The sequence below is a fragment of the Pterocles gutturalis genome, unplaced genomic scaffold (assembly GCF_000699245.1).
Source record: "Pterocles gutturalis isolate BGI_N339 unplaced genomic scaffold, ASM69924v1 scaffold42128, whole genome shotgun sequence".
NCBI lineage: Eukaryota > Metazoa > Chordata > Aves > Pterocliformes > Pteroclidae > Pterocles > Pterocles gutturalis.
The window spans coordinates 15204-40136 of record NW_010124531.1 but is presented as its reverse complement, the minus strand read 5'-3'; the positions used below and the strand labels follow the sequence as shown (position 1 = coordinate 40136).

The 24933-nt window shown below is 36.9% G+C and overlaps 1 protein-coding gene across 1 annotated transcript; it reads right to left on the bottom strand.

The window, feature by feature from the left end:
• Positions 1-24533, bottom strand: PKNOX1 (PBX/knotted 1 homeobox 1). The gene is made up of 10 exons (XM_010078272.1): positions 24483-24533; positions 21676-21803; positions 20370-20541; positions 9076-9246; positions 8264-8363; positions 7122-7219; positions 4575-4703; positions 3495-3571; positions 1651-1823; positions 1-705 (listed from the first exon to the last, which is right to left on the bottom strand). The coding sequence occupies exons 1-10, from the start codon at positions 24531-24533 to the stop codon at positions 494-496; spliced, it is 1311 nt and encodes a 436-aa protein (XP_010076574.1). The 3' UTR covers positions 1-493.
• Positions 24534-24933: the final 400 nt, after the last annotated feature.

The following is a 24933-nucleotide window of genomic DNA, read 5'->3' as shown; positions in this document are numbered from 1 at the left end:
CTTTTTCTTTTTATGTGTGTTGCTGTCCACCTCAGACTAGCAGTTTTTAAGGTGCAGAAGCATCTTTCAAATATATGCATCTAACTTAATGATCAAGTTCCACACACTAGTGTCACATGCTTTAAATTTACATTACCTGCCCATCAAGAGCTGTGTTAAATAACAGCACTAACTGAAACGGCATTATTCTTTAGAAATTGCAGCACTTCCAATTCAAAGAACAAAGGGGTGCTTATGTGGTTCTTTATATTACTAGATATAATTTTCTGAGATGAGGAAAAGAAATGAAAAAACACATTTGAAAGAAGTTGCTGCACCTGCAAAAACACTCTTTAAGCTTACTATGAAATACAAAAAGTGCACCCTTCTATATCTACATATAAAACATATTAGAAATAAAACCTGTGTAAAATGTTTGCTGTGCAAACTATAAAAACAGTCAATCAGTCAGTTCATTCTTTTTCCTAAACACTTTGTCAGACGCTCTTGCTTCCTACTGCAGAGAATCGCTGTTATCCAAGACCAGCCCACTGATATTTGTTGTTGAGAGATCTCCTCCATCATCTTCACCGCTGTCCACAGACTCATCCTCACTTTGCCCTGCCATCATAACTTGCTGAACAGCCAAAGTAGCACCATCGGATGACAGAGACTGGAGACTGTCTACATTCATGTTGACTGGAGCTGTAATTGTAACAACAGCACCTGGAGAAGCACAATCATAGTACTTTAGCATCTTTCTTGGTTTCTAATTTTAAGTAATACATATTTATATATAGCACAGTTTGTTTCTAAGCAACAGGAAGAAAACAAATGGAAATAAAAGCTATATAGGTTGCAAACACTTAAATATCAGGAAATGTCAGAATTAAGTTGGCCAGGAATCTTAAACTTAGCTGTGTTACAGACACCCATTACAGCAATTCTCCAGTCAAGTAATCACAAGACCACTTCTGCGAAGTATTCCACCTTAATTAATTGCAGAAAAATGGGAGTGTTCATAGAGATTCAAGGTCACTTAAATGGATAAAGGTGTTGCCAGATCCAGCGGAGGCTGAGGGAAAAGCTGCTACAAACTGGAAAGGAATAAGGCAGCAGGACAAAAAGGATGGTCCTGAGATTAAAGTAGTTATTTATCTTTCTTAAATCGAGTCTATTTGTTTGATCTGATGCTAAGGAAGTGACTTCAGTCAAAGTCTTTGGAGGCTTTATTACATTTCTCTGCTTCTCAATGTCCAACTTGAAACACATGAGACATATATAGAATTGCAGATGCTCAGTCCCTCTAGCAATAGTGAAAGGAATGTGAACAAGATGAGGAATCACGAAACTGAAATTGCAGTCTAACACTGCTAATCAAACAATGCTTCTGAACTTACTTGCACATCTAACCTTTGTTCTGTTGTTTCATAACTTTTGAAACAAAAGCAACAGCCTCACAACATAAATTCCAATAGAATACTCCCCCAAAACACAGAAAATTTTTAAAGAGGGAAAAATTGACACATTTCTGTTACGTTTTTCCAGATTAAATCCACATTTATACTGAAATATCAAGCAGTTCCCTTCTCCCCAAAGGCATCAAACCCTTCCTGTCCCTGTTACAGAGGAATTAACTTTACTATCTGTGGTTTAGCCAGCCCTCCTTACCATCTGACATTGTTAGCTCATTAGATTGCTGCTGAGCAACTCCTGAGGCAATGGAGTCGGGCCAGAACCTCTGAACTGGTCGGTTCTGAGCTGTTTTCTTCTTTGTTTTTGGAGTTTCAGAACAACTGGAATCCAGCATCGGCTGAAGAATTCGCCTTCTAGCATTGATAAACCTAAACACAATCAAAGGCAAGAAGTACTTATGACCAGCTAGCTGTAAATTATCTCTCACTCAGATTCACAAAGTATGCAGCAGGAAAAATAAATTATGAATAGAAAAATCTTCTCCCTGCCAACTTGGCTTGACATTCTTTTTAACGTGTAAAACTTCTTCTAGAACACTGGCATCCTTTGATTTTGGCGAACTAGCTAAGAAAGTACCTCTATCATTTTGCTGCTAGCAGCATTTTTTCCCCCACCTCAGAAAGGGAAATTCTCCAGACAGTATGACAGATGTACATTTCAAGATCTTATTAAAAAAACTAAGCACCACAAAACTTGCTGACAGCACAGCTCAGAAAGCTGATACTCCTCTCATTAGGGTTCACCTAAAATCTAGCCCCTGCCTAACCTAGTTTGTTTGGTCTGGTTTCATTTACTTCCTTAAGCTCCTGCATTACTTATTTTATAGGCTCCCTGGCTTTCCAAGGTCTGGTTCCTGATCCAGGAGAAAATAGCAAACACATTTTTCAGATCTTTCCCCATTCCTTTTTCTTCCCTGATTTTTACTTCTTTGTATTAGCATGCTAATTGCTGCCCTTCCCCTTTCTGCTAGTGAAAAATAAAATACTTAAACCATGTCTCACTTAGCTACCAGGAGTTAACTGGAACAATTTCAACATAGCTAGCTGTGGCAAGGAGCTGTGACTAAGGATAGCACCCCTTGCTAAATCTGACAAAACACATCCAGGACCCATCTTTACCTGCAATTGAAGGAAGTAAGATTCAGCTGGCAGGTCCACATGGTGTAATGCTTTTCAGAGACATTAGTTGGATCCCAGTACCATAGAGCTCCATTACTACCGTGTTACACAGGCATAGTAACACTGTTCCACTTTTGGAAGCAGTGTGCTGCTACTGTCTTGAGTATTTCCCCACTGGATCCCTCTGCAGCCATGCAGCCAGTGTCATCTTTGAAAACTGAGGAGGATCCCTGTCGGATTTAGCTGCCATAATTTTGGGAACCAATACAACAAGCAGAATAGGATGCATGTTGGCACCCGCGCTGCTCTCTTCTGTATTATCTTAAACCTCTAGTGAAGATAAGGCACACTAAAATGTGTTGAACCATCAACGAGAGTACTTGAGGTACTGACACTCTCTATTCTAGGTGTCCTGCTCTGGCAGGGGGATTGGACTAGATGATCTTTCGAGGTCCCTTCCAATCTCTAACATTCTGTGATTCTGTGTGATTCTGTGATTCTGTGATCACTGCTCAGAGGATAACATCCCTTGATACAAGAGCAGAATGAATATCTGTTGACACTAAATTCTTAAATATTTGCAACCATGGTTACCAGAGAACACTTTTCAGAGCTTTAGGTCACTAAACACCTTTAAACTTCTATTTCTTTACTTGCAGGAGACATGAAAGTCCTTCCATCTCTTTCAGCAATAGAACAGAATGTAATTCCTCAATATTGCAAAGTTTTCTGGAGTCCTTATATAATTTAAATGGCACAAGTATTATTATACCTTACTATAAAAATACTATGCTTATGTATCAGAGCAGTAAGTTCCACAGTAAGTGGAACTCCAGATGTCCAAGTCATACTCTTAACTATTTCTCTGTTTTGTAAGCATGTGGAGATAATGACAGACCTTAGGTAAGTTTTTGCTCTTACCAGTTGTTAACCTGGAGTAGTGTCAGATTTGTTTGTGCTGCAATCTGCTTCTTCTCATCCTCTGTTGGATATGGATGCTAAACAGGACAAAAGAACAAACCAAAAAGGCATAAGCTTGTTTCATCTCCTCATCAAAAATAAGGACTCCTTTATTACAAATGATTAAAGCTGCTAGGTTAAGACCATCTGACTCATTAAAAACCAAACTTTAGAAACCTCACAAACTTTTATAGATAAAAATCATTTAACAAAGAGTGCTTTACTACGCAAAATTCATTTTATCCTTCAAAGTGTATATGATACCATTAAACTGCTGATGTGTAATTCAGAAGAAAAAGCTGCTCATGGCTGACAGTCTTTATTAAACAGCGTGATCCCTAGCCAACACAGCATGTGATAAGATCTGATTAGCTATGCTGTCTAAGGGCAATGTCATATGAGAGTATTAACAAGCATTTTCTAGTTAAATAAAGCTACTCTGAACCGAAGGGATGAAGAGAGTGTACATAACATAAGAAGCATACGTGCAGATTCCCTGTATCATTTGTCTGTTGTAAAATAGTTCTAAAAGACAAAATATAAATCAACTAAACATTGTGATATAACTTGAGATCCATTTATCCTTTCAGGATAAGTATTTATGTAAAGCAAAGACATTCTATTGAAAGCACAAGTAGACAGTAAAACACTTAGCACACATTAGAATGATTGTTGGAAAGGAGATAAAGCCAGAAAATTTTAAATTCTCTTCTACAAAAAAAACCCACAGAACACAGACTGAACTATTTTTCCTTGTGCCACAAACTAGGGTGTGAAGAGCATTAAGTTCTCAACACAATAAAATAAAGAAAGATCCCTTTTAACAATATTTATTGAGATCATGAAGTACAAATGTAACATATTTATTAAAATAATAATAAAATCTACCCACATTAGGCTGTGGAACTACTCCAAATGACTTCAGGGAAAAGCGAAAATGACAACAGAATAAATTCACCTTCTTTATGAAGCAAAATCATAAGAGACCACATAAAAGAGTTACACAAAAACCTGTGACTCCTGATCATGTTCAGTCCTTACCCCTATATGCTGAAAAAGCCAAGATCTCATCACATTTGTAGCGTGCTTGGGAAGAACTCCTCTTTTATTTTTTGATGAGCCATCATCTTGATGCAAGATGCCTAGATCTTGGTTTAATTGCAACTGAAGCTGCACATATAATTTTAGAAGAAATAAGGCAGTTAACATAGTAATAGCAGTATTCTGTATCAATGTATGAATAAGTCATTTATAGAATGAATTAAAAGAAATTAGGCTTGAGGCATGCTGATTAAAAAAAGCTACTTTATTTGCTATGGAAGACAACAGCAGCTCTCCTACAATAGCATTCCAAAATATCTTTATCCACGGAAAATGCTGTATCAGATTTCTGTAGTTTTCACATTTCATGTAATTTCTGTTGTAAGAATTACAGCTGCTATCAGGCTGTGTACGTAATCTTGTGACAATATCCAAATGTTGATTTACTATAATTTAGAATAAAATCCACCTGTATAGTTCACGTCAGGTTAATGATCCTCTGTACTAATCTAAACTACCCTAGGGATCTGATTGCCTCGTCACCCTATGTAGTCATTTGCACATATGAAAAAGCAATTGAAAAATACAATGCTGAATATACTCACTGTGGACACACATAAACAACTATGGAAGTTGTAAAATAGTACTGATTTAAGACTTAAACAAAGGACTTCAAGTAAAATTAATTATTATGCTAGAGTTGCAAACAAAGATGTTAAAACACACTGTGAAACAAATGCATCTAAATTCTCAAAGAGCAAGAAGATATATATGGTAAAACCCTTAATTCACCTTACAACACATTATTTTCCTAAAGGTTAATATTTCTTTCTCACTTTTGCTTTCTTTGTCGCTTCCTACGGATACACCAAATCATTTGCACATCAGTTATCTGAAAATGAGGGAACACTTAAATGCTTACACAGAGATAAGAAGAAACAGCATATAAATTGCATATGAGATTATATCTCAGTCAATTACAACTGAAATAATTCTAAAACAGGTTTTTCAGACAATTTGGAGCGACTTCTTCAAGCCACTCATTATGTCTATGTCCTGTATGAAACAGGTTTTAAACGAGGTTTAACGTATCAAATTACAACAAATATATATTTGGAGCATACTTTTATTTCCAAAATAATGATCTACATTCTAAATAATCTGCTTGTATATGGAGGCTTTATAATGAACTTTCAATAGCTCTCCCCTACTATTCTTCCCCTACCTCACTCTACCAGCATTTTGAAACACTGAAAGAGAGGAATTTGAAGAAGGATTTCCTATGGTTGAAAAGGAACACAGTTCCAAACCTACGTATAGGTGGGTTTGGAGATTCCTACTAACATCAAGAGTAGCCACAGATAAAGACAAGTCCTCTTTTTGTTTATAGGCTATAGGCATTATTTTCCACTCAGTATTTTACTTTTTTCAGAGGTATAAAAAGCATTTTTCTTCAAAAACTCTTCAGCCTAGAAGAGTAATTTTACATGTCTTTCTGAAAGGTATCTGAGGACAGAACTGCATGCATTCCAGGGAAGAATATAGTCAAGAATGTGCATGCATTCTAGGGAAGAATATAGTCAAGAATGTATATGCTACTGACAATAAACAGAAGACAAAAATACTCTAAGCATACTTTTCTGTTGGAAGGTCAGAAGAAGGAAGAAGAGAAGACAGTGAGTCAGCAATTACCAAGAGATTTTATGCTGTGGAGATGGTAGCTCTTCATTCACATTTTTAACTGACTCTGGATTCCTGGAAGATTTGATTTACCACTTCCTGCTCCAAGAGAAAGCTAGCAAGGTTTTCCACAACTGAAGATGGTCTAGTTTTCACAGTTCCCTTTCCTTAGTTGTTTCTTTGAGCTCTCCAGATCCAACTCTTAAGAGCCACCCCAAAAAAGAGTGCTGACCTTTATCTTTTATGGTTTGATATAATAAGCCCAATGTGAGGATCTCCCATAGCTTCACCTGAGTATTTTGAAGGTTTTACAGCAAAATGCTTCTCAACATGCATAAACTGTGAAATACAGTTTCACGGTACTAGTGGTTGCCATCATGATAAAAAGTCAAATTTCTGACAACAGCAGCGTGGCACCATAATGCAATATAGTAAGCCTATCCAGCCATAAACCTAGTTCAAAATTATAAAAGTTTTAATCATTGAAAAATGTCTATTTAATTCAGAATGTGTTTTGGTTTGGTGGGGCTTTTTTGTTTGTTTGTTGGGTTTGGATGTGGGTTGTTGTTTTGGTTTTGTTTGTTTTTAAATCCATGTACCTACACTTTTCTGCCATCAGTAAAAAAAGTATTTAACAGGTAGGAACTACGAGGACCTGTTGTGGTAAGGGAGATCTGTCTGGGACCTTATGCCATGTTATGCAACTTGTAACTCCTACAACATTGCTTGCATTAATTTTACGTTAGTTACTATGTGTGTGTACACAGAACTCATTCTGGCAGCATGTCAAATTTAAACAAAAATTCTTAAAAACAGCAAGGTTCATTTCAACCCAGAATTACTATTATGTGAAGCCATAAAACGAACCTGAGAGTTCTGGATCCGAATAGTCCCAGGTGACAGTGCCTGTGTCACCACTTGACCTTGTGGAGTGACCACAGTAACTGGCTGATAGACTGTCCCCCCTTAAAACAAAACAGCAACAAAGATTATAGGTAAGTAAAAGCCCATCAAATATTATTCTCTTTAAACACACAAACACATCAGCACTGCAGACAATACAACAGTTTTGATAATATATTAACTATTCTTTTCTAGTAAGCATGTAAGATGTGCTCTTTGCTACATTAAAATTTTCCATCCACAAAAATTTGTATGAAATTTGATTATACTTCCCTGTATTTTAGGCATTCTAAATCTATTTTCAAAGGAAAATGCCAAGACTATCAGGGTATAAAATAGTTTACTGTTTTGTTTTAACTGAGCTAACTCTTCAGCCAACAAGGGTCACAACATCAAACCCCACCTATGTGTGTTGACGGGCTAGAGGAGTCAGCTGGGTGACACCTAGATGTTCAAGTCAACTAAGGTGACAGAATCTTGGGGAACACATAGGGGATCCTGGACACCAAAGCCACCAAGCACATACTGCATCTCAGGGCAACCTCTCTGCAAGTATATGCTGTAGGAGCAGACTGCATTGCTCTTCTGTATTTGTAGCCAACAAGTTTTTTTTCTGTTTGCTTGTTTTAAAACCCTGCTTAGAAGCAAGACAAAACATTTCAGTCCAAATGTAATCTCCACACAGTAGCAGAACAACTTGGACATCAAGGATTTCACAGACTTGTAGGTGTAGTTCCAAACTATAGCAAGTGCAATATTTTAGGTAATACATGTTTTTGTCAAACAGAATTCTTTCTTTGAAGAAAAAGAAAAAAAAAGGGAGAGTAAACTACCGCAGTCTCTGAAATGTCTTTTAACAAAAGTAGCAGTGCACAGAAAGATCTCTTAATATTACACATATGTAACCTCCACTCACATACGCATACTTGGTACACATATAAATTAAACAAACATTCCGAAAACAGTAAGACACAACTGTATTATAACAACTTTTCAGGTATTAGAGTTAAATCACATTTTAAAAACTATTTGTTTATTTTTTGTAACAATTATAAAATAAACCAAAATGAAGACCAAGGTGCCAGTTTTTCTTTACTTTGACATACCTGCTACTGTTGCCATAGTTACATTTCCCTGCTGCAATGCTGATGCTGGCACCATAATCCCTTGGGGACTGAGTGTGCCTGCAATGGCACTTGGAATTTGCTAGAAAAATAAAACAATTAGTTGCTTGCTGCTTTTTTTTTTTTTTTTAAGGATATAAAGCATGCTTGTGTAATTTTGACTCTAAAAATACATTTGGAGTTTAATCACAGGATTAACTTCAAAGAGAAAGACTTCATTAGAAGTTCATCATTACCTACGTTAACTTTCTCATTATCACCAACCATTACATTTGAAAACCCTCATGAAAGCAACTCTTAGAAAAGACATAAAACTATCTTGAGAAATTTTAGGTGAGAAATTATTCTAGGTATAAAAATACTAAGAAAAGCATTTTCCAAAAGCACAAGGGAAAAAGGACAGATGAAATGGACCCCTGATCCTTTTATTGCAAGCATCAAAGCTTTAGGATTTTAGTTATTACCTTAATTCTTTCAATTTCAAAGTAATCTATGAAGTATTCAATATGCCCAATATGTTTTATTCTGAGCATCTGTTTGTTGAACTGAGGGAAAAATCATAAAAGGAAGACAGACAAAAAAAAATTATACTCCTGTTCTGCCACATTTCAACAAATTTGTCCACAAGGCAGAGGCTCACAGGTGTGCACAAAAAAAATACATCTCTTTCTACAAATTTTGAGAAAGTGAAAGAAACTCCAGAAACTGTTTGCAAACTAATAGCAACAGAAGGGTAGTTAAAACTTCCTAGGGAAATCTAAGCAAAAATACACTTAACTGTATTTGAAACATACCTGAGATTGCACAGGTGAATATGGACTTCCAGGCTCTCCACTTAATAGAGTTTCACTGTTCATTTTTGTCTTCAGGCAGGCAATGTAACGACTACAGAAATCCTTGCAGAGTTCATTAACCTTTTCTAGCTCAAGCAGATGGATACGTAGAACTTGGATTGCTTTTACCATCTAGGGAGAGAATTGGAAAAAAAAATTTGAAACAAAATAACTGTTAATTTAGACCATTCAATTAGAGCAGAGTTACTAATTGCTAAGTACTGACTAGAGTTCTCTAGCTCTGAACATTATACGCCTGAAATGTGAAAGGAACATGCTTACATACAAAACCTGTGGACTTCCACCTCGCAAGTAAACTACCATACAGGAGAAAGAAAACATGACAAAAAATATAATCCTTGTCTCTGTCACATGCCACACGTTGAGAAGACAGAGCATAGTCAGGGTGTACACGGAGCGCAGAATGAGCCTGCGTGTCCATGTGATCTTTTATCCTCATCATACAACTCTGGGTCATATACCACAGAAGACAAACTGAAGGGCAGTAATCCCATCCACATGTATTCTTTGGAGAGCATGGTTGAACAGGCTTAGTAAGCAATCATCATTTCGAGCTACATATCAGAAATACCAGATTCAGTTCCACATTACACTCTGACCCAAGAGAACTGAAAGCATACAGATGAATCTGAGATACACTGAGAAGACCCTTCTGTGGCTTAGCATAAATCTGTCACACAAAATGCTAGGAAGGGTGAAAGGTACAGAAAATGGCCTGCCATCTCACCTATAACAAAAACACAATGGCTTTTATTTTTCTATAAAAGTAGAATAAAGAGGTTCCAAAGTGCGTCACATTGCTCAACAAAGCTTAAAGTAATGAAATAGTTCTTCAGTCCGAGAACTTTGAAGTTTCTCTGCAATTGTATGTCAAAGATTAACAACTCTGGGGTAAAACTTTGTAAGAACTTTCAGGTGAGGAGACTGTTTCCGAAATATAAACCATTAAACACAAAGCACTAAATAACAAATCCATGATTAAACAAAAATTGAAGTACAGGAGATACGTACATGCTGAGAATTATTATGCCTACTGTGAGAAAAAGACTCGTTAAGTTTGGATAGCTAATGGTATTACACACTAGATAAAAATAGCTTAGGTGATTGTTAGGGTTACAGCAGAAGATCAAAATCTAAAACCAAATCCAGATGGTATAAATTTTCATGAAGCAGTAGGAAATCCAGGACATTCAAATATGTACATAACACACTGGCACTGTAACGACTTTTTTTTTTTTTTTTTTTACACAGTGTGCCATCCCCAACGTTTATGTGCCATGCTAGATCTCCAAGAAAAATAACATTCAGTTTTATGAAGCTGAATAGATTATAATTTAGAAACACAGTGCAGAGCTTTATTTTAGCATTATTTGGAAAAATTTGTCTTATATGAAGGGTCATTTACCTGGCCAGACCACTGAATCCAGTGATCAGAAGTGACAGCTTACTAAATAAGTCACTTGTTACTTCTAACTAAAGAAGCCAACCGGGAGATGAAGTTGCCTTTCTTCAAATCACCTGAAGGAGATCAAGGCAGGCAAAATTCTGCATGTACTCCCCTCTTCACCATGAGGACTTTAGCTTTCATTGTGACAAATCTTTTCCCTTTTTTTTTTCAGTAGAAGGTATTCCAGTTGTATGACACTCACCCAGTGTAGAAAATTGTATGTTAAAATAAACAAAAAGAAAAAATCTGAAGTGATAACAAAAAAAAAAAAAAAAAAAGAAATCTTATCCCTTCTCAGGGCTAAAAAGGAAAAAAACCCCATTTCTCTAAAAGCACAGCTGCAGAAAAATCTGAGCTGCAGACTTGAGGCAGTTGATCCAAATTAAAATTTGGTAATTCTTACGACCTATGACATCAAAAGCCTTTGAAATAATAAGTGCAATGGTCCAGCGCTGAGGTATATAAAACAGCAATCTTCTAAAACAGCCCTCATCAGCGGTTGCTGTTTAAACGGTGTTTAAGTACCTTTAAACACAACCAAGTTAAACAATGCAAAATTAACAAGATTTTAAAACAAAACAAAGGTCATCTATGTTTGAAGGTATTCTGCTCCTTACAGAATTATTAACAATTGTTCTGCAATAGCCAAAGAGTTTCAGTGAGAAAAAAAGCTTAAATTATAAAGTTCTTCATGTGTGGCAGACCAACAGAGCACGTATATTAGTGAATGACTTAAGCATTCAGCTAAAGCTGAGGTAACAAAAACATGCCTTTGGGTACTTAATATTTGACCACATTAGTGATTAGTTTTGCTCAGTCAGGAGGGGTTTTTTCTGGTGAAACCATTACTCATGGTGTATTATTAATTTATCAGCATTTGTTCAGAGGAAAAATAAAAGTCCTTTCCTCAGCTTAGATTTAGTTTCAAATTGATGGTTGATACATGAAGTGAACATTGAATTAAAGTCAAAATTAACCATAAACCAAGAATTAGTAACACTATCCAGGTTTCTGCAGAGCCACACACAGTCACATTACTCTTACAGGAAGCTGCACTACTGTGGTTAGGACAGCAAACAAAACTTGCTAAATATGCCATGCCTGTCACCAGGACTTATTTACTCATTTACAACTGAACTAATTGTGGCCATATGGCTCCTGCTCTCTTGCAGCATGGATGGACCAAACTTAAATTTGTTGGCAGAAGTTCACTTTTTCCTTGAAACAGGAAAAAAAAAATAATCAAGAATTCCTGATAAAAATCACCTATGTTGAACAAAGGAAACACCAAGAAATGTTTCCAGACAGATCATAGCAGCAGTAATACTTCAGCCCTATGTTCTTAAAAGGCATACCTTAAAAATCTACAACCATGTTTTGGTTATTTAGTGCTACTAAGTAGAATATGCCACAGAACAATGAATTTTTATAACTCAATTGATTCAGCCTCTTCAGCTGTAGAAATAAACCTAGAGCACCATTTTAGAGAAATGCACAAAGATGGAAGCAACCATGAGAGATGTATCTTGTTAAAACTGTTGTAAATATAACAATAAACTATTAAGCAGAGAAAGAAACATTACTGAAAATCTTCCAGTTTTTGCTAAAACTGCTATCCAGACCATATTCACATATATAGTATATTAAAAATCTTTAGCCCTGAAAAATGCTTTAGATTGTGCCTATGTCCTGCCATGCAAGCATGTGTTGCAAAGGGCACAGAACACCCTATGCACTACCTTAATCATAATCCCCATCTAACCTGTGTTTATCTAAAACATTTATCTACAATCTTTTATGGACTTCAGGGCACATAACATAAGCTTATAGAAAATACATATGTAGACAGCATATACGAAAGAATCTCCATATGCTGACAAATAATCTTCTCACTCAAATGACTTCTCATTTGCAAGATAACAAGTAAAATATGTACATTCACAGCTCACCTACCTTCCTGAGCAAATCCTTCTGGGGCGATTTAGGTCTTCAGGAGAAGAACACAAAGTCTGGGAGAGTGGGTTTTTTTTGTTTTTATTTGTTTTGATTTGATAAACTCTCTCCCCTATTTTGAGGCCCCAGCTAAAAGACATAGCTAGAAAAGGTATGACTAGAGGTTTATGAGACAGTTCTGCACATTACAATAGTAAGAACACTTTTCAGAAATACAAAAGTATGGCTTTTTCAGTCAAGAATATTTAAATGACATCAGCTGGCTTCACCACCACTACAACTTTTCCTGACACAAGTGAAACTTCAACAGGATAGTCTTTGAGAAGAGGGTACTGACCAAAAATCCTTATGCCAAACAAAAGAAAAAACTCGAGGGTCTTCAAAATAGGCAGTGTCCTGTTCAAATACATAAGTGAGAGCATATTTAACACCTCTTGTTTTGTATTGCTTCTAGACTTGATACAGCCATAAGTAACCCGCTCTGACCTCGCAGCTGACCCTACTTTGTGCAGGAGGTTGCACTACAGACCTCTTGAGGTTGCAAACCAAACTGAATCATCCTATGGTCCCACGAACGTGGAGAAATTAAAGAAGCCCCCCATATATGAGAAGAGTTTACTCTAGACAGAAGCTATACAAGAGGTAGGAACCATCCTGAGGCAACATGATGTTTATGCAGTGGCTGGGTTAACAATAAGCAACAGTGTTAAGTACTGACTGTCTTAAAACCTAATGTAATCTGTGAAAGCTCTAAAAATTATCTGCAAACACTCATGATAAACAACTTCTTAGATATGGAGGAATCTAAGTCCTAAGCACAAAAGGATACTAATGGAGAACAAAGAAGTTGGTTCATTGGTTTCATTCCAAGATCTGTTTTATCTGTGAAAATGAGATAGAGATGTCAAAGGATAAGGGGCCAAAGGATAAGGAGCTCCAACAGATGTTACTTCATGTCATGGGTATATAGCTGAACATACTTCAATGCGTGATACAAGGACTAAGGTGGATGCAAAGTAACAATAGAAAAAGATATGGAGGAAGTCAAACTTCTGTGAAAGAAAGCACAATTCCAGTCTAGTAAGTAAAACATGAGCACAACCTACAGCTTCCACTTCCTTCCCACAGGGACTAGGATTTGAAAAGGGGAGGCCTGCAGCACTTCTTGCAGCTAATCAGCACTTACATCAAGTTCAGAGAAGATCAATGGAGACACAGACAGGATGAGCGACCGAGAATCAGAAAAGAGAACAGAATTGCTGAAAAACAGAAGAAACCTATAGAAGAGATTCCAAGATAGAGGATAATTCTGGCTCCAATAATATGCTGTACCATGTGTATCTATATGAGCTAAATATTTGCTGCGAAAAATCATAAGCTTGTACCTCTCTCTTTTACCTCTCTGAATAGTCTAACCTGCGTGGTCAGAGCCAGTGAAGTTGGAAGGGAAAAGTTTCAAAATTCTGCCTGGGGCCAATAGTTCCTGAAGAGCAAACATGGAACTACCACAGAAAAGCCACTTTCTTTGTGTATTTATTAGGGATGGACCAGAACTCCTGGGAGAGTTTCAGTCCAAAGACAACTACCTCTTCTGACTGAAGATGAATCTGTGTTAAAAGTAAAGACATATCTAGAATGTCAAGACTTCCTACATCTCAAGAGCAACCTGATAAAAATCTGTCTAGGAGCTAGCACTGGAGCTTCTGTTTTTTTTCCAACAGCTCTCAGAATTGAACTTTGCATTTTCCTGTGATATGCTCTTTCTTGGAAGGAAGAGAGGCATCTTATACACCTCTCAGACAAAGTAAGTTCCAACAACAGAAACTTCACACTGCAGGAAAGCCACAACAGTTTTGTGGGTTTTTTTAGTGCTGCAGGTTTTGAAAGCAAACCATTGCTGACTCTATTACATGAACGCACATATAGAAAAAGAATACAAACACAGTGATAAATTAAATGAAAAATATACTTCATCCAAGTCATTTCAGAGAGTACCTTAAAAATTCATTCAAGGGGAAAAAAAAAAACTTACACAAGAAAGTGCCATTTTTTCCACCTCTTCCCAAATTCTGACAATCTCTTCTGAGAAATTCTTGCTCTTCTAAATATGCTGAAGCCTAATACCAAAGTTCTAACCTGATCCAGAAGCCATCAATATTTATAGATGTATTCTCATCTATTTCACTGCAAACACCCTATCTTGACAATGTGTCTGACTAAGTCAGAATTGGGAAAGACACTGCAAAAGTAAAAGGCCTAGTAACATTATTTCTGTGTTGACCATGACTCTTTGCCATGCTGCTTCAAGATCACCAACTGATGCTGTTGCAGTGGCTAGCTAGAAAGAATGGAATCCCTCCATCTAAATAACAAAAAAGAATTGAAACTTGGTTTACACGCCAGGTTTAGCAGTATATGGATATCCTTAAAATTAAGTTTCAGGTGGATGCTACCTGTCTTTCCCAGTGCTGAAATCCTTTATACTACTAATGTAGTACCATAGCTTACCAAGAGCTACTCAAGTCAGAACAACCTCACACTGCTCTTAATGAACTTCCTTTCTGGTGAAACTGACCTAATGCCTGTGCTGTCCAGATTAACATTCTGTAGTCCTCTGGGTGAAAACCAAACATTTCCTTTAAAATATTCTTATTGTACAATGTGAAACACTGTCAGGATTGTAAGAGGCCAGTGTCTGTGACCCTTCACAATTTCTGTTATCTAGTCAAGTAGCCTATTGGCAGTATGGAGCCCAAAATGATATTCTGCTGTTTTGGAGCCATTAGTTTAAGCTCCGTCACAAAAACTGTGCAGTGTATTTGAGTTCTACATGCCACTTCCAAAAGAAGTAAAAGGAAAAAAAAACTAAAACAGCTGAATTAGTGGCCAATTTCCTTTCTGTAGACAGGTCTGCAACTCTTTTCAGATAGGACTTGAGTTTCATTCTTTATAGTACTATAATGTTCAATTCATCTCAGTTTAGCTCTGGCTTCAAGTTGAATGATTGCTACTGAGCAAGCTTTTACACCTTATTTGTTCAGCTCTGCTGGGGTCACATAAGAGCACTGTGGAAATCAAGCAGTTGTCTGGCTCACTTGCTCCACCCTTCTGGCTCCTTCTAATTATCAGTCTTCACTAGCTTCTCATTTCAAGGGAATGGCTGATTTAACACTGGAGTTAAAAAGGGAGGGACAGCAAGAACAGAAGATATAACAAAGGTGCACAGTATTAGAATCCCCGTCTACGGAAGAGAGATTTTTTAATCTATATAAAGATATTTATGTGACACAGGGAAGAAAAAACTGCCTAGCTACAGCCCTCTCTGTGCAAGCACCAATATTCCAAACTGAAGAAGAGACTGGAAACCATACTAGTTTTTTCACAACTTGACAAGACTCTTCTGCTCTACTACTCATTGCCTCTGACAAAATGAACAGCCTGTCAGAATGTCAGCTGTTGAGAGGCCCTAGCCTTCAGGACAGGCAGTGTACAAGTCACACTCAGATTTCATCTGGTATCTAGTAATAGAAAGTCACAGCTAACAATATGACTACAGAACAGGAGTTCAACGCCAAAGACTTTTGATTTTGCAATGTCGTTCCAGTTTAAGATAGTACTGACCTCAGCAGCCATGGAATACAAGACATAAACAAATAACTTCCTCATCCATCTCAAACCTAAGCCAAGAGACTTTGTCACCACTAAAATCACAGACAAGTCAATCGGCAGAAAGGACTACTTGAACACAGCAGGCCCATCTACAACCACAGTAAGCTAGATCTGAGAGAACGTTTGTTTACAACCAAAAGCACGTGAAGCAGGCCAAGGCATGCAGGATCTTTCTGAAACCAATCTTTGAAGGCTCACAGAAGCCACAGAATAGTGGAGGTTGGAAGGGACCTCTGGAGATTTTTTAAATCCAACCTCCTCCCTGTTCAAAGCAAGGTCAACTTGGGCAGGTTGCTCAGGGCCATATGCCCTGACGGAGACTCCACAACCTCTGGACAACCTGCTCCAGTATTCAATCACCCTTACAGTAAAAATGTTTTTCTTATGTTTCAATGGAACTTCCTGTGTTTCAATTTATTTACATTTCATCTTGCCCTTTCACTGGGCACCACTGAAAAGAGTCAGACAGTCTGTCTACTTTTTTCCCCCATTAGGTATTTAGATACACTGATAATATCCCCCCAAGCCTTCAGTGCTTCAGGCTAAACAGTACCAGCTAGCCAAGCCTCTTTTCATATGAGAGGTGCTTCAGTCCCCTAATCACCTTTTTGGTCCTTTGCTGGACTCACTCCAGTATGTTTATGTCTAGCAGTGGGGAGCCCAGAACTGTACCCAGCACTCCTGACATGTCCCACCAGTGCCAAACAGGGAGAAAGGATCACGTCCCTGGACCCATTGACAATGCTCTTCCTAACGCAGACCAAGTATACTGAATTTATTTGCTGCAAGGATGCATTGCTGTCAAGTCCTTTTCCATAAAGCTGCTTTTCAGCTGTTTGGCCCCCACAGGGTACCAGTGCATGGGGTTATTCCTCCCTAGGTACAGGACTCGGCATTTCCCTTTGTTAAACTCCATGAGATTCCCATTTGCCTATTTCTCCAAAAGTGACAAAGTACTTCTGAATGGTGGCACAGCCACCTGGCCATCAGCCACTCCTCCCAGTTTTGCAACATCTGCAAACTTGCAGAGGGCACACTCTGTCCCATCACCCAGGTCATCAATGAAGATGTTTAACAGTATTGGTTCCAGTATCAGTCTCTGGAGTACACCACTTATGACTAGCCTTCAACTGGACTTCAGGCTGCTGACTGCAATCTTTCGAGCCTAGCAGTTCACCCAGTTTTCAGTTCATCTCACCACTCATTTATCTAGACCATATTCTATCAGTTTGTCTATGAAAGCATTATAAGAGACGAAGTCAACAGCTTTACTAAAATTAAGATTTTAACCACATTCATTGCTCTTTCCTCATTCACTGAGCCAGAACTACTCATTCCAACTATTAGATTTCAGATGTGCTTCTGAAAATAAATTGGGACATAAGGGAAAACAGTATATTTGTGTTTAATTCAGAGAGTTTCAAATGAAGAAAATAACCTGAGGCTTAGCAAGACAGCAGACCTGCTTCATGCAGAACAGAACTAACTCTCATTTTTGAGTAACGTATCGGAGGCAAGTAGATTCAAAAAAGTCTTTGAAGAAAGAGCCATGGAAAATTTTATGGCTGTCTTCAACTTCACAGCAGATGTGCAAGCAGCACTCCAGAGGTGTCACTGATGGCAGTAACAAAAATCCAAACATAATACAGAGTGAAAGGGATAAAGAAAGAAGCAATTCCAAAATTATAAGCATTCCTAGTAGTCAACTTTCTAGATACCCAAGTCAAACCACAAGATCCTGAAACTGGTATGTTATTTGAGGAACTCTGTGTGCAAGTCATTCTTTAACAACCACAGGCCCTGCCAAATTTGGTAGATATGCAAATTAGCATCCATGATGAACTGCAGTTTTTAGCCTGGATTTAGTCTTCCTCAGAAACTAATGGCTCTTTAAAGTACTTATCTCCTTCTATCCTGACAATACACTTTCTCCTTCCCCTCTCAAATATGCCGGAGCGCTTTCCTGTTCAAGAAAGATCTAAAATGATGGTATCAATGGCCCTCAATCTACAAGGATTTCTGCACCCCAATGGAACAGCCATACTCTTCACAGACAGACCATCTCATTATAACCATTCTGAAGTACATACTTCTGTTTACAAATGTAAGACAAAATGTAGTATTATACCACTCAGATTTCAAACTAAACAAATAATTAAAAAACACCCATGCTCACACTAGGGCAGTAACTATAGAAGAGAATTCTCTTTTATTTCCCCTTGCCTTTCTTTTTCTTCTTTCATATTCTATTTTTAATTCCTATAGTGACAAGAGTCATTCTGCTACAGGGTTTGTTCATGGAACTGTTTTAGTAAGTATGTCAATGCTTCTTTCTACTTTGAAAAATAAGTCACTGTATCAATAAATATTTTTCAGGTAAGCTGCATCAAAATTTGCCCACAAAGATCTAATGACTACGATATTGAGATTCTGGGGGTTCAATTCTGTTCTATTTGTAACTTTGGTCAAAGAGGCGAACACCTGTTCTTCAGTTCTCCATTAATAAACTGAGAATCTTGACACTAATAGTGTGAGTATCATTATGTATCATACTATGTATCCTCCTTTAGCAGCTTTCCCATCATTCTGAAAGGCACTGTGTTAGAAGACAACCCAAAACTAAAAACCTTATTTGAGCCTCCAAAAGTTTCCAAACTGAAAATAAAAGCTTCTGCAAGACAAACAGCTCCACAGCCAAAGCCCTAAAAGAACTTTTTGAAAGCACTCTTGCAGGTGGACTAGTGCAAAGTGAATTATGTTAACTTGATCCATCTTAGAAGAAAATTTAATCTAAGATGATTTTTATATTTATATAGACTAAGATAATTGATACAATATATTAAGATATTTAAGTCCTGGGCACTGTAACCTTCAGTTAAAAGCATGTAACAAGTAGCTGAGAAGGTAACTTTTTATCCCTCTTTAGCTAGAGCTGTAAAATCTTGTCTCACTCTAGAATATACTGCCTGCTGTCTTCTTTAGCCTCACACTGGTCTAATTATACATAGACACACCTATAGCTTTATTTTTCATACATAATTTAAACTTAAGTACATTAATGATTGGTCATAACATGCTTGGAAGGAAATCAAGTTATAAAAAATGACTATTTAGGCTGCTTGCAAAAGCAGCCAAAATTGACCCCTTTTTGTGCCCCTCCTAACATGCTCTTCACTGCATCTCAGATTTTTTTCTTGTTTATGTCTTGGTGTTGTTTAAGAGTTTTCTCCGGGTACACTACCTTAGTCTCCCACACAGAACTTTATTTGCCCACATAAATCTTTCTAGATATCAACTTTAAAACATTACCATTTCTGTTGTTTACAACCTCCCATCAATTTAGTTTTGTTTGTGAACTTCAATAATTTAAGTAGCCTTTTCTCCTATATGGTAGACTCAAGGATGAAGACTTGTTTTATTACACAGTTCCCTTACAGGAACAGGTTTTCAAAAATTAAACAAAACACTTGACCCCTATAATTCTAACACTCCTAAATATGAGAAAATCTAGTTGCAACATGACTCTGAAGACATGAAGGCAGGTAAACAGTTTAGAAAGTAGCATGCCAAGAGAGATGCTCTCTGGAGATGTGATTCAAGAGGGAGACTAAGGGACTGGGAAAACCACAGTTTCATCACAGGACGGACTTTCAGAAAGTCTAAAGGAGAAAGTAGCATGCAAGAAAAGATTTGAACATGCTAAAGAGTTTCCAAGTTCATCTTATAACAGGTCTTTTCCCACATCAACTAGATGAACCCTGATTAAAAACAAACAAACAAACAACAAAACACAACAAAAAGACCCAGAAAAAGTTACATCGATCACATGTTTTTGATAAATGTATGTTATACACTTGACAATCTAAAACTGATTTGCAGAGTCAACCTGGCTATGGCGAGCATATGTTTCTGTTTGTCTCTAAGATATTGGCCTCAGCCAGTTTAGAATGGGAAACAACTGTGAAGGGCCCAATGTTAGTCTACAGGGAAAAAAGGGGTCAGAAGAAATTTTAAAAAAATGTTTCTCAGTGTTAACATAAAGAAGAATATCTTGTAAGAAGAAAAACATGAGGAGAAACTACAAGCACAAGTTGAGAACAGAAATTAGGAAGAAGACGCAAATGTGATGAATGTTTCAGAAATAAAAGAAACATCTTAAACTCACCAAATTATCGGTTTCTGGATCTTCACAGAAAAAGGGTTTTCCTTCTTTCTCCTGCTTCCTTACAAAATTTTCAATATCTACATCAAAACTAGCAGAAGTTGTGCCTTCTGAGCCTTGTGTAGATTGTTCACATTTTTCAAATAATAGTGCTAACAAGGGAAAAAGCGGGTGCCTAGAGTGAAAGTTAAAATACGTGAATAAGTATTTTCACTTATATGTACACCACTGAAAAGTAAGACATCTAGCTCATGTAAGGTAATAGTCACTTATGTAAGAAACAGAAAGACAAGTCTTGGAAGAGACGGTGTATAACACCACTGGCTATAGAAAAGACAATGAAAGTTTTGGTTTTTTTCATTTTGATTTACCACACACTCTAGAGGTAAGTAAAGCAGTAAAATATGTATATTTAAATAAGAGAACAATCACAAACTAAAAGGTTATAATACTATTTAATTCACTGTAATTGAGTGGCAAGAGATACATTAATATAATTAGAAATAAGGGTTAGGATTTACAAATAGGATGAATGCAGATTCAAATTATGAAATAAAATCTGATAAAATTCCATTTATTCTTCAGTGTAGGCCTTATTTATACATCACAAATACCTTTACATAACTGAGAATAGTACCCAGGCTGTAGAGGCCTCCTATGAAATCATGCTCAGAGCAGAACATTATTTTGTTAGCACAAGCCTGTAAATGAGTTAATGCATCTTTCTGCTTCAGGTTTTTGGTCTTTTTTTTTTTCCACCTGCAAACTGGTAATAATCACATCTTTATAAAACACTTAAGGTGAAAGAACACTTAACCTCAGCAAAACTGAGCATACTGCTTAGCACAGCACTTAACACTGGAAAATCTCAAATTAGTGTGTTTATACATTAACATTTAATCCAGTTTGAGCTAATTACTGGGCAACAGATCACTAATCCCTAAAGAAAAGGGAGGAAAGATCAATCTGATTACAATAAAAATAAAATCTCACATTAAAGGTAAAAACTACAGAATAGCAAACACTGACCATAGTTCAACAGCCTGAGTAGCTTGCTAAATTTAACTTGTGCTTTAAAGGCAGCCACCTTTAGAATATCCTTTAAAACTATGCTGAAATTGAAGAATCCCACAATAAAGGGAAGTTTTTTTTCTTGGCTGAAGACTGACAGTGAAGCTAATTTAATCTCATTCCTTCCTGCAAACTACTGCGATAGTTAGCCAAGAGATCATCTGATTTTAAGCTACTTAATAAAAAAAAAATCCTCTACTCTTTACCCTTCAAAAGACAGAACAGAGTCTATTACTACCTGTAAATGGCCTGCTTGTCTGCATCCATTGGAGTTTGAGATTCTACAGGGGCAGGACTCACCCCTTCTGCCTCAGTTTCAGAGCAGTTGGGATCTTGTTCGGTTTTTAACTCTGTTACTACTTGCATCTGTAGAAAAGAGTAAGTTATAAGTAAATCTGTATGCTTGGCATAAAATAAGTGTACTGTTTTCTAAGGAAATAGCAATGCAAAGGGCTACTAAATTGCCAGAAGGTTGGTATGACTTGGCAGTTACACAAAAGGCTAAAGCAGTAACAAACCCCCTCTTTTAATCCTTGACACTTTTTGATGGATAGTGTAAAGGTCACTTCAAGTTTCAGCATTTGGCTTTAAAATGGGAATGACAGACACTAATAAAATGTTAAAGGATTTTGTCTCTTTAGTCACTATTTTTGGAATGTGCCAGAGTACATTGCACCAAAAAAATGTATCGGGATGTCTGCATAGAAAGCCTTTAAGATGAAAACAACAGAAAGGAAAGTTTTCTTATTTCTTACTGTATGTTATATCAAGATACTGAAGAAAAGAGGTCCTAAAGTTTTTCTTGTCCATTAAAATGCACATTTTCTTACAAAGAACTGAAATATTCTGTCTTTCTCCAACCTTTCAATTATCAGGAGCATAACCTCCCCTGACCTTTACCACTCAAACTTACATATTGTAGAAACTAATTATTTTAGGAATATCAAGTTACTTGAGAAAACAGTATTACCTGCTCCTACAAATCCATTTAACACAGTTACACAATCTGCCACCACTGGAAAAACAGAGCCACAGCTTCTACTCAGCATCTCCTAAACTGCACTAGGTGGCTGGTAATGCCTTTGAGGTGCTTTGAAGGTGTTGCATGCAGTTTTCCCATCACCTCCAGCTAAGTATCTTTCAGACTAAAAGGTCTTAAAGGAACCTGACCTCTGAAAGTCATAGTTCCCACTCCCCAGTCCAAACTCCTTGGTTTTCTCCCCTTTGAGCACTGGGAACATCTGTACAAAGACAAGAAATCACTGCAATCTTTTTTTTTTTATTTTTATTTTTCTACTTTAACCCTAACAAGTTCTAGCTCAAGTAGAGGACAGATACTGTTCTAGTCTAGATATCACCAGGCAGACAGAATCGACACCTGCAGAAAGGAAGTCTACAGCATGCAATCCTCTGCCCTCTTTTCTCATGAGAAGTAGGTATCACATCACTCACAGGAAACCTCTGAGAGGAGAGCTGGCCTCCGGAAACTATTAGAGAACCCGACTCAGGTAGCATTTAGTCTGTCTCCACACAACTTAAGCAAAATGAATTTATACCATTCCCAACAAGAAGTCTGGGAGAACTGAAATGTTTGTGCTTTATTACCTATTGGGGCCAAGCCTAACAAAATCAGAAACCGAGAAAATGTCAGTGTATCCTACACAACAGCAGCTTGTCTTGCAAAAAGCTTCCTCAGCGAGCATAGATGGTTTTTAAGCTGGAGTGCTTGAAGAAAAAAAAAAAGCAGCAACTAATGGACTCATTTCTTGGCTAATGACAAGAATGTGGAGCAAAATAAAAGGGGATGACTCATACAAGTGATTATAAATGTTGAGCCACACATCTGCAGAGTTTGAAGGGAGAGAGTATGTTCAGTTAGGGCTCTATCTCACTACAGGGAGGCAATAGCTCACTTAAAACTGCAAGCTATTTTCTGTGGGCCATTTCCAAACTACAAAAGCAGCAGGCACCTACATTACCTATCTTGGTCACTGAGAGCTTAAAATACAAAACAAATAGAAAAAAAAAATGCTCTTTCCCAATCCATTATTTACAAAAACGTGTATTACTTTCATCAACTAGTCACAGTATGGCATGTATTTGCTAGGGGAATAAAGTAAAAGATATAAGATAGGTCAGAGGAGAGGGAGAAATCAGAATTTCAATAGAAGCAGCAAACAACAATAAAAATCAATAATCCCAAACTGCATTCAGATAAACATCTTTTTTTATAAGAGATGGGAAAAGTTGCTGTTTTTCTTCTGACTGTTCACCACTGTTGCCATCTGCTGACAGAAGTACTTGTATTTAGTGCCTAGGGCTGACACATACTAATGTAAAAATGGGTCTTCAGAGCACAGGCCACCAGCATGACTTGTCTTCAGTTAACAGTATTTTAATTTAGCAATGCAAATCGTTGCAATATACAGCCCCTTGTACAAAAAAGAAACATAATGACCAGATATATCTGTTTCATTATTCTAGTTGCTTGCTAACACAAACAAGATACTGGAAGCCCATTAACCAGCTAACTCGCAATTCTAATCTAACTCATGAAATTTAAGTATTTTACCAGTTTTCAACAGCATATTGCATATTGCATCAACTTAAGTGTAGTCAAAGTACCATGTAATTCTAGATAAATTTATCCTTCACTTGCTCAAGACCAACAAGTCTATGACTGCGTAAATGTCATCTATCTATTGTAACTGCAGACACATAAGAACACCAAAATACCACAGACACAAAATATTAAGGATGTCCATTTGATTTCATAAAATTAGGAAGCACACAAATCATCAAGAGCAGATTCTGAAGAAACCCCCCTATCTAAGCATTCTTGCAGAAGTTAAGCAAAGTCATGCAAAGATTAGCTAAACCTTTAATCCAAGTATTAAAGAATAGCATCTTATCACTTTAAAGATCTTGTTTTACAAACACAAACAGAAACTTAAACAATGCCAAAGCAGGCATTAAGGGAAAAGTCACTACCTTTTTTCTCTTGCTAACTGTATTTAGTTCACAAAGAAAGACAAACACACCTACCTGTTGTCCATCTTGATAGTTGTCTATACTTAATGTCTGTGTTGCCATCATGGTTAATAAAATGTTAATTATGTCATATCATCGTAAGTATAAACAAATATCCTTTGGAAAAAAAAAAAAAAAGTCAGTTACAAAAGTGACCACTTAGAATCCAGTTCTAAAAGATGAAAAAAGATAAGGATTAACGCACACCTCTGCCCAAAAAACCAGCAAGTTTATTGACAATGATTGTTATGTGCATTTTGTCAAAAAAAAAAAAAAAAAAAAAAAAAGCTGACAAATGTAACAGGTTTCACCAGCAAAAAGTTCATTGTATCATTTTATATTTTAATGTAAGATTTTTAATAAGAGTCTGTGATTCTTCTACATTCACAAACCTGAAGCAAACTTTAGCATTTATTTTTGCACTACTTAACTAACTTATTTTAAGGTAATACATAAAATCTAGAAA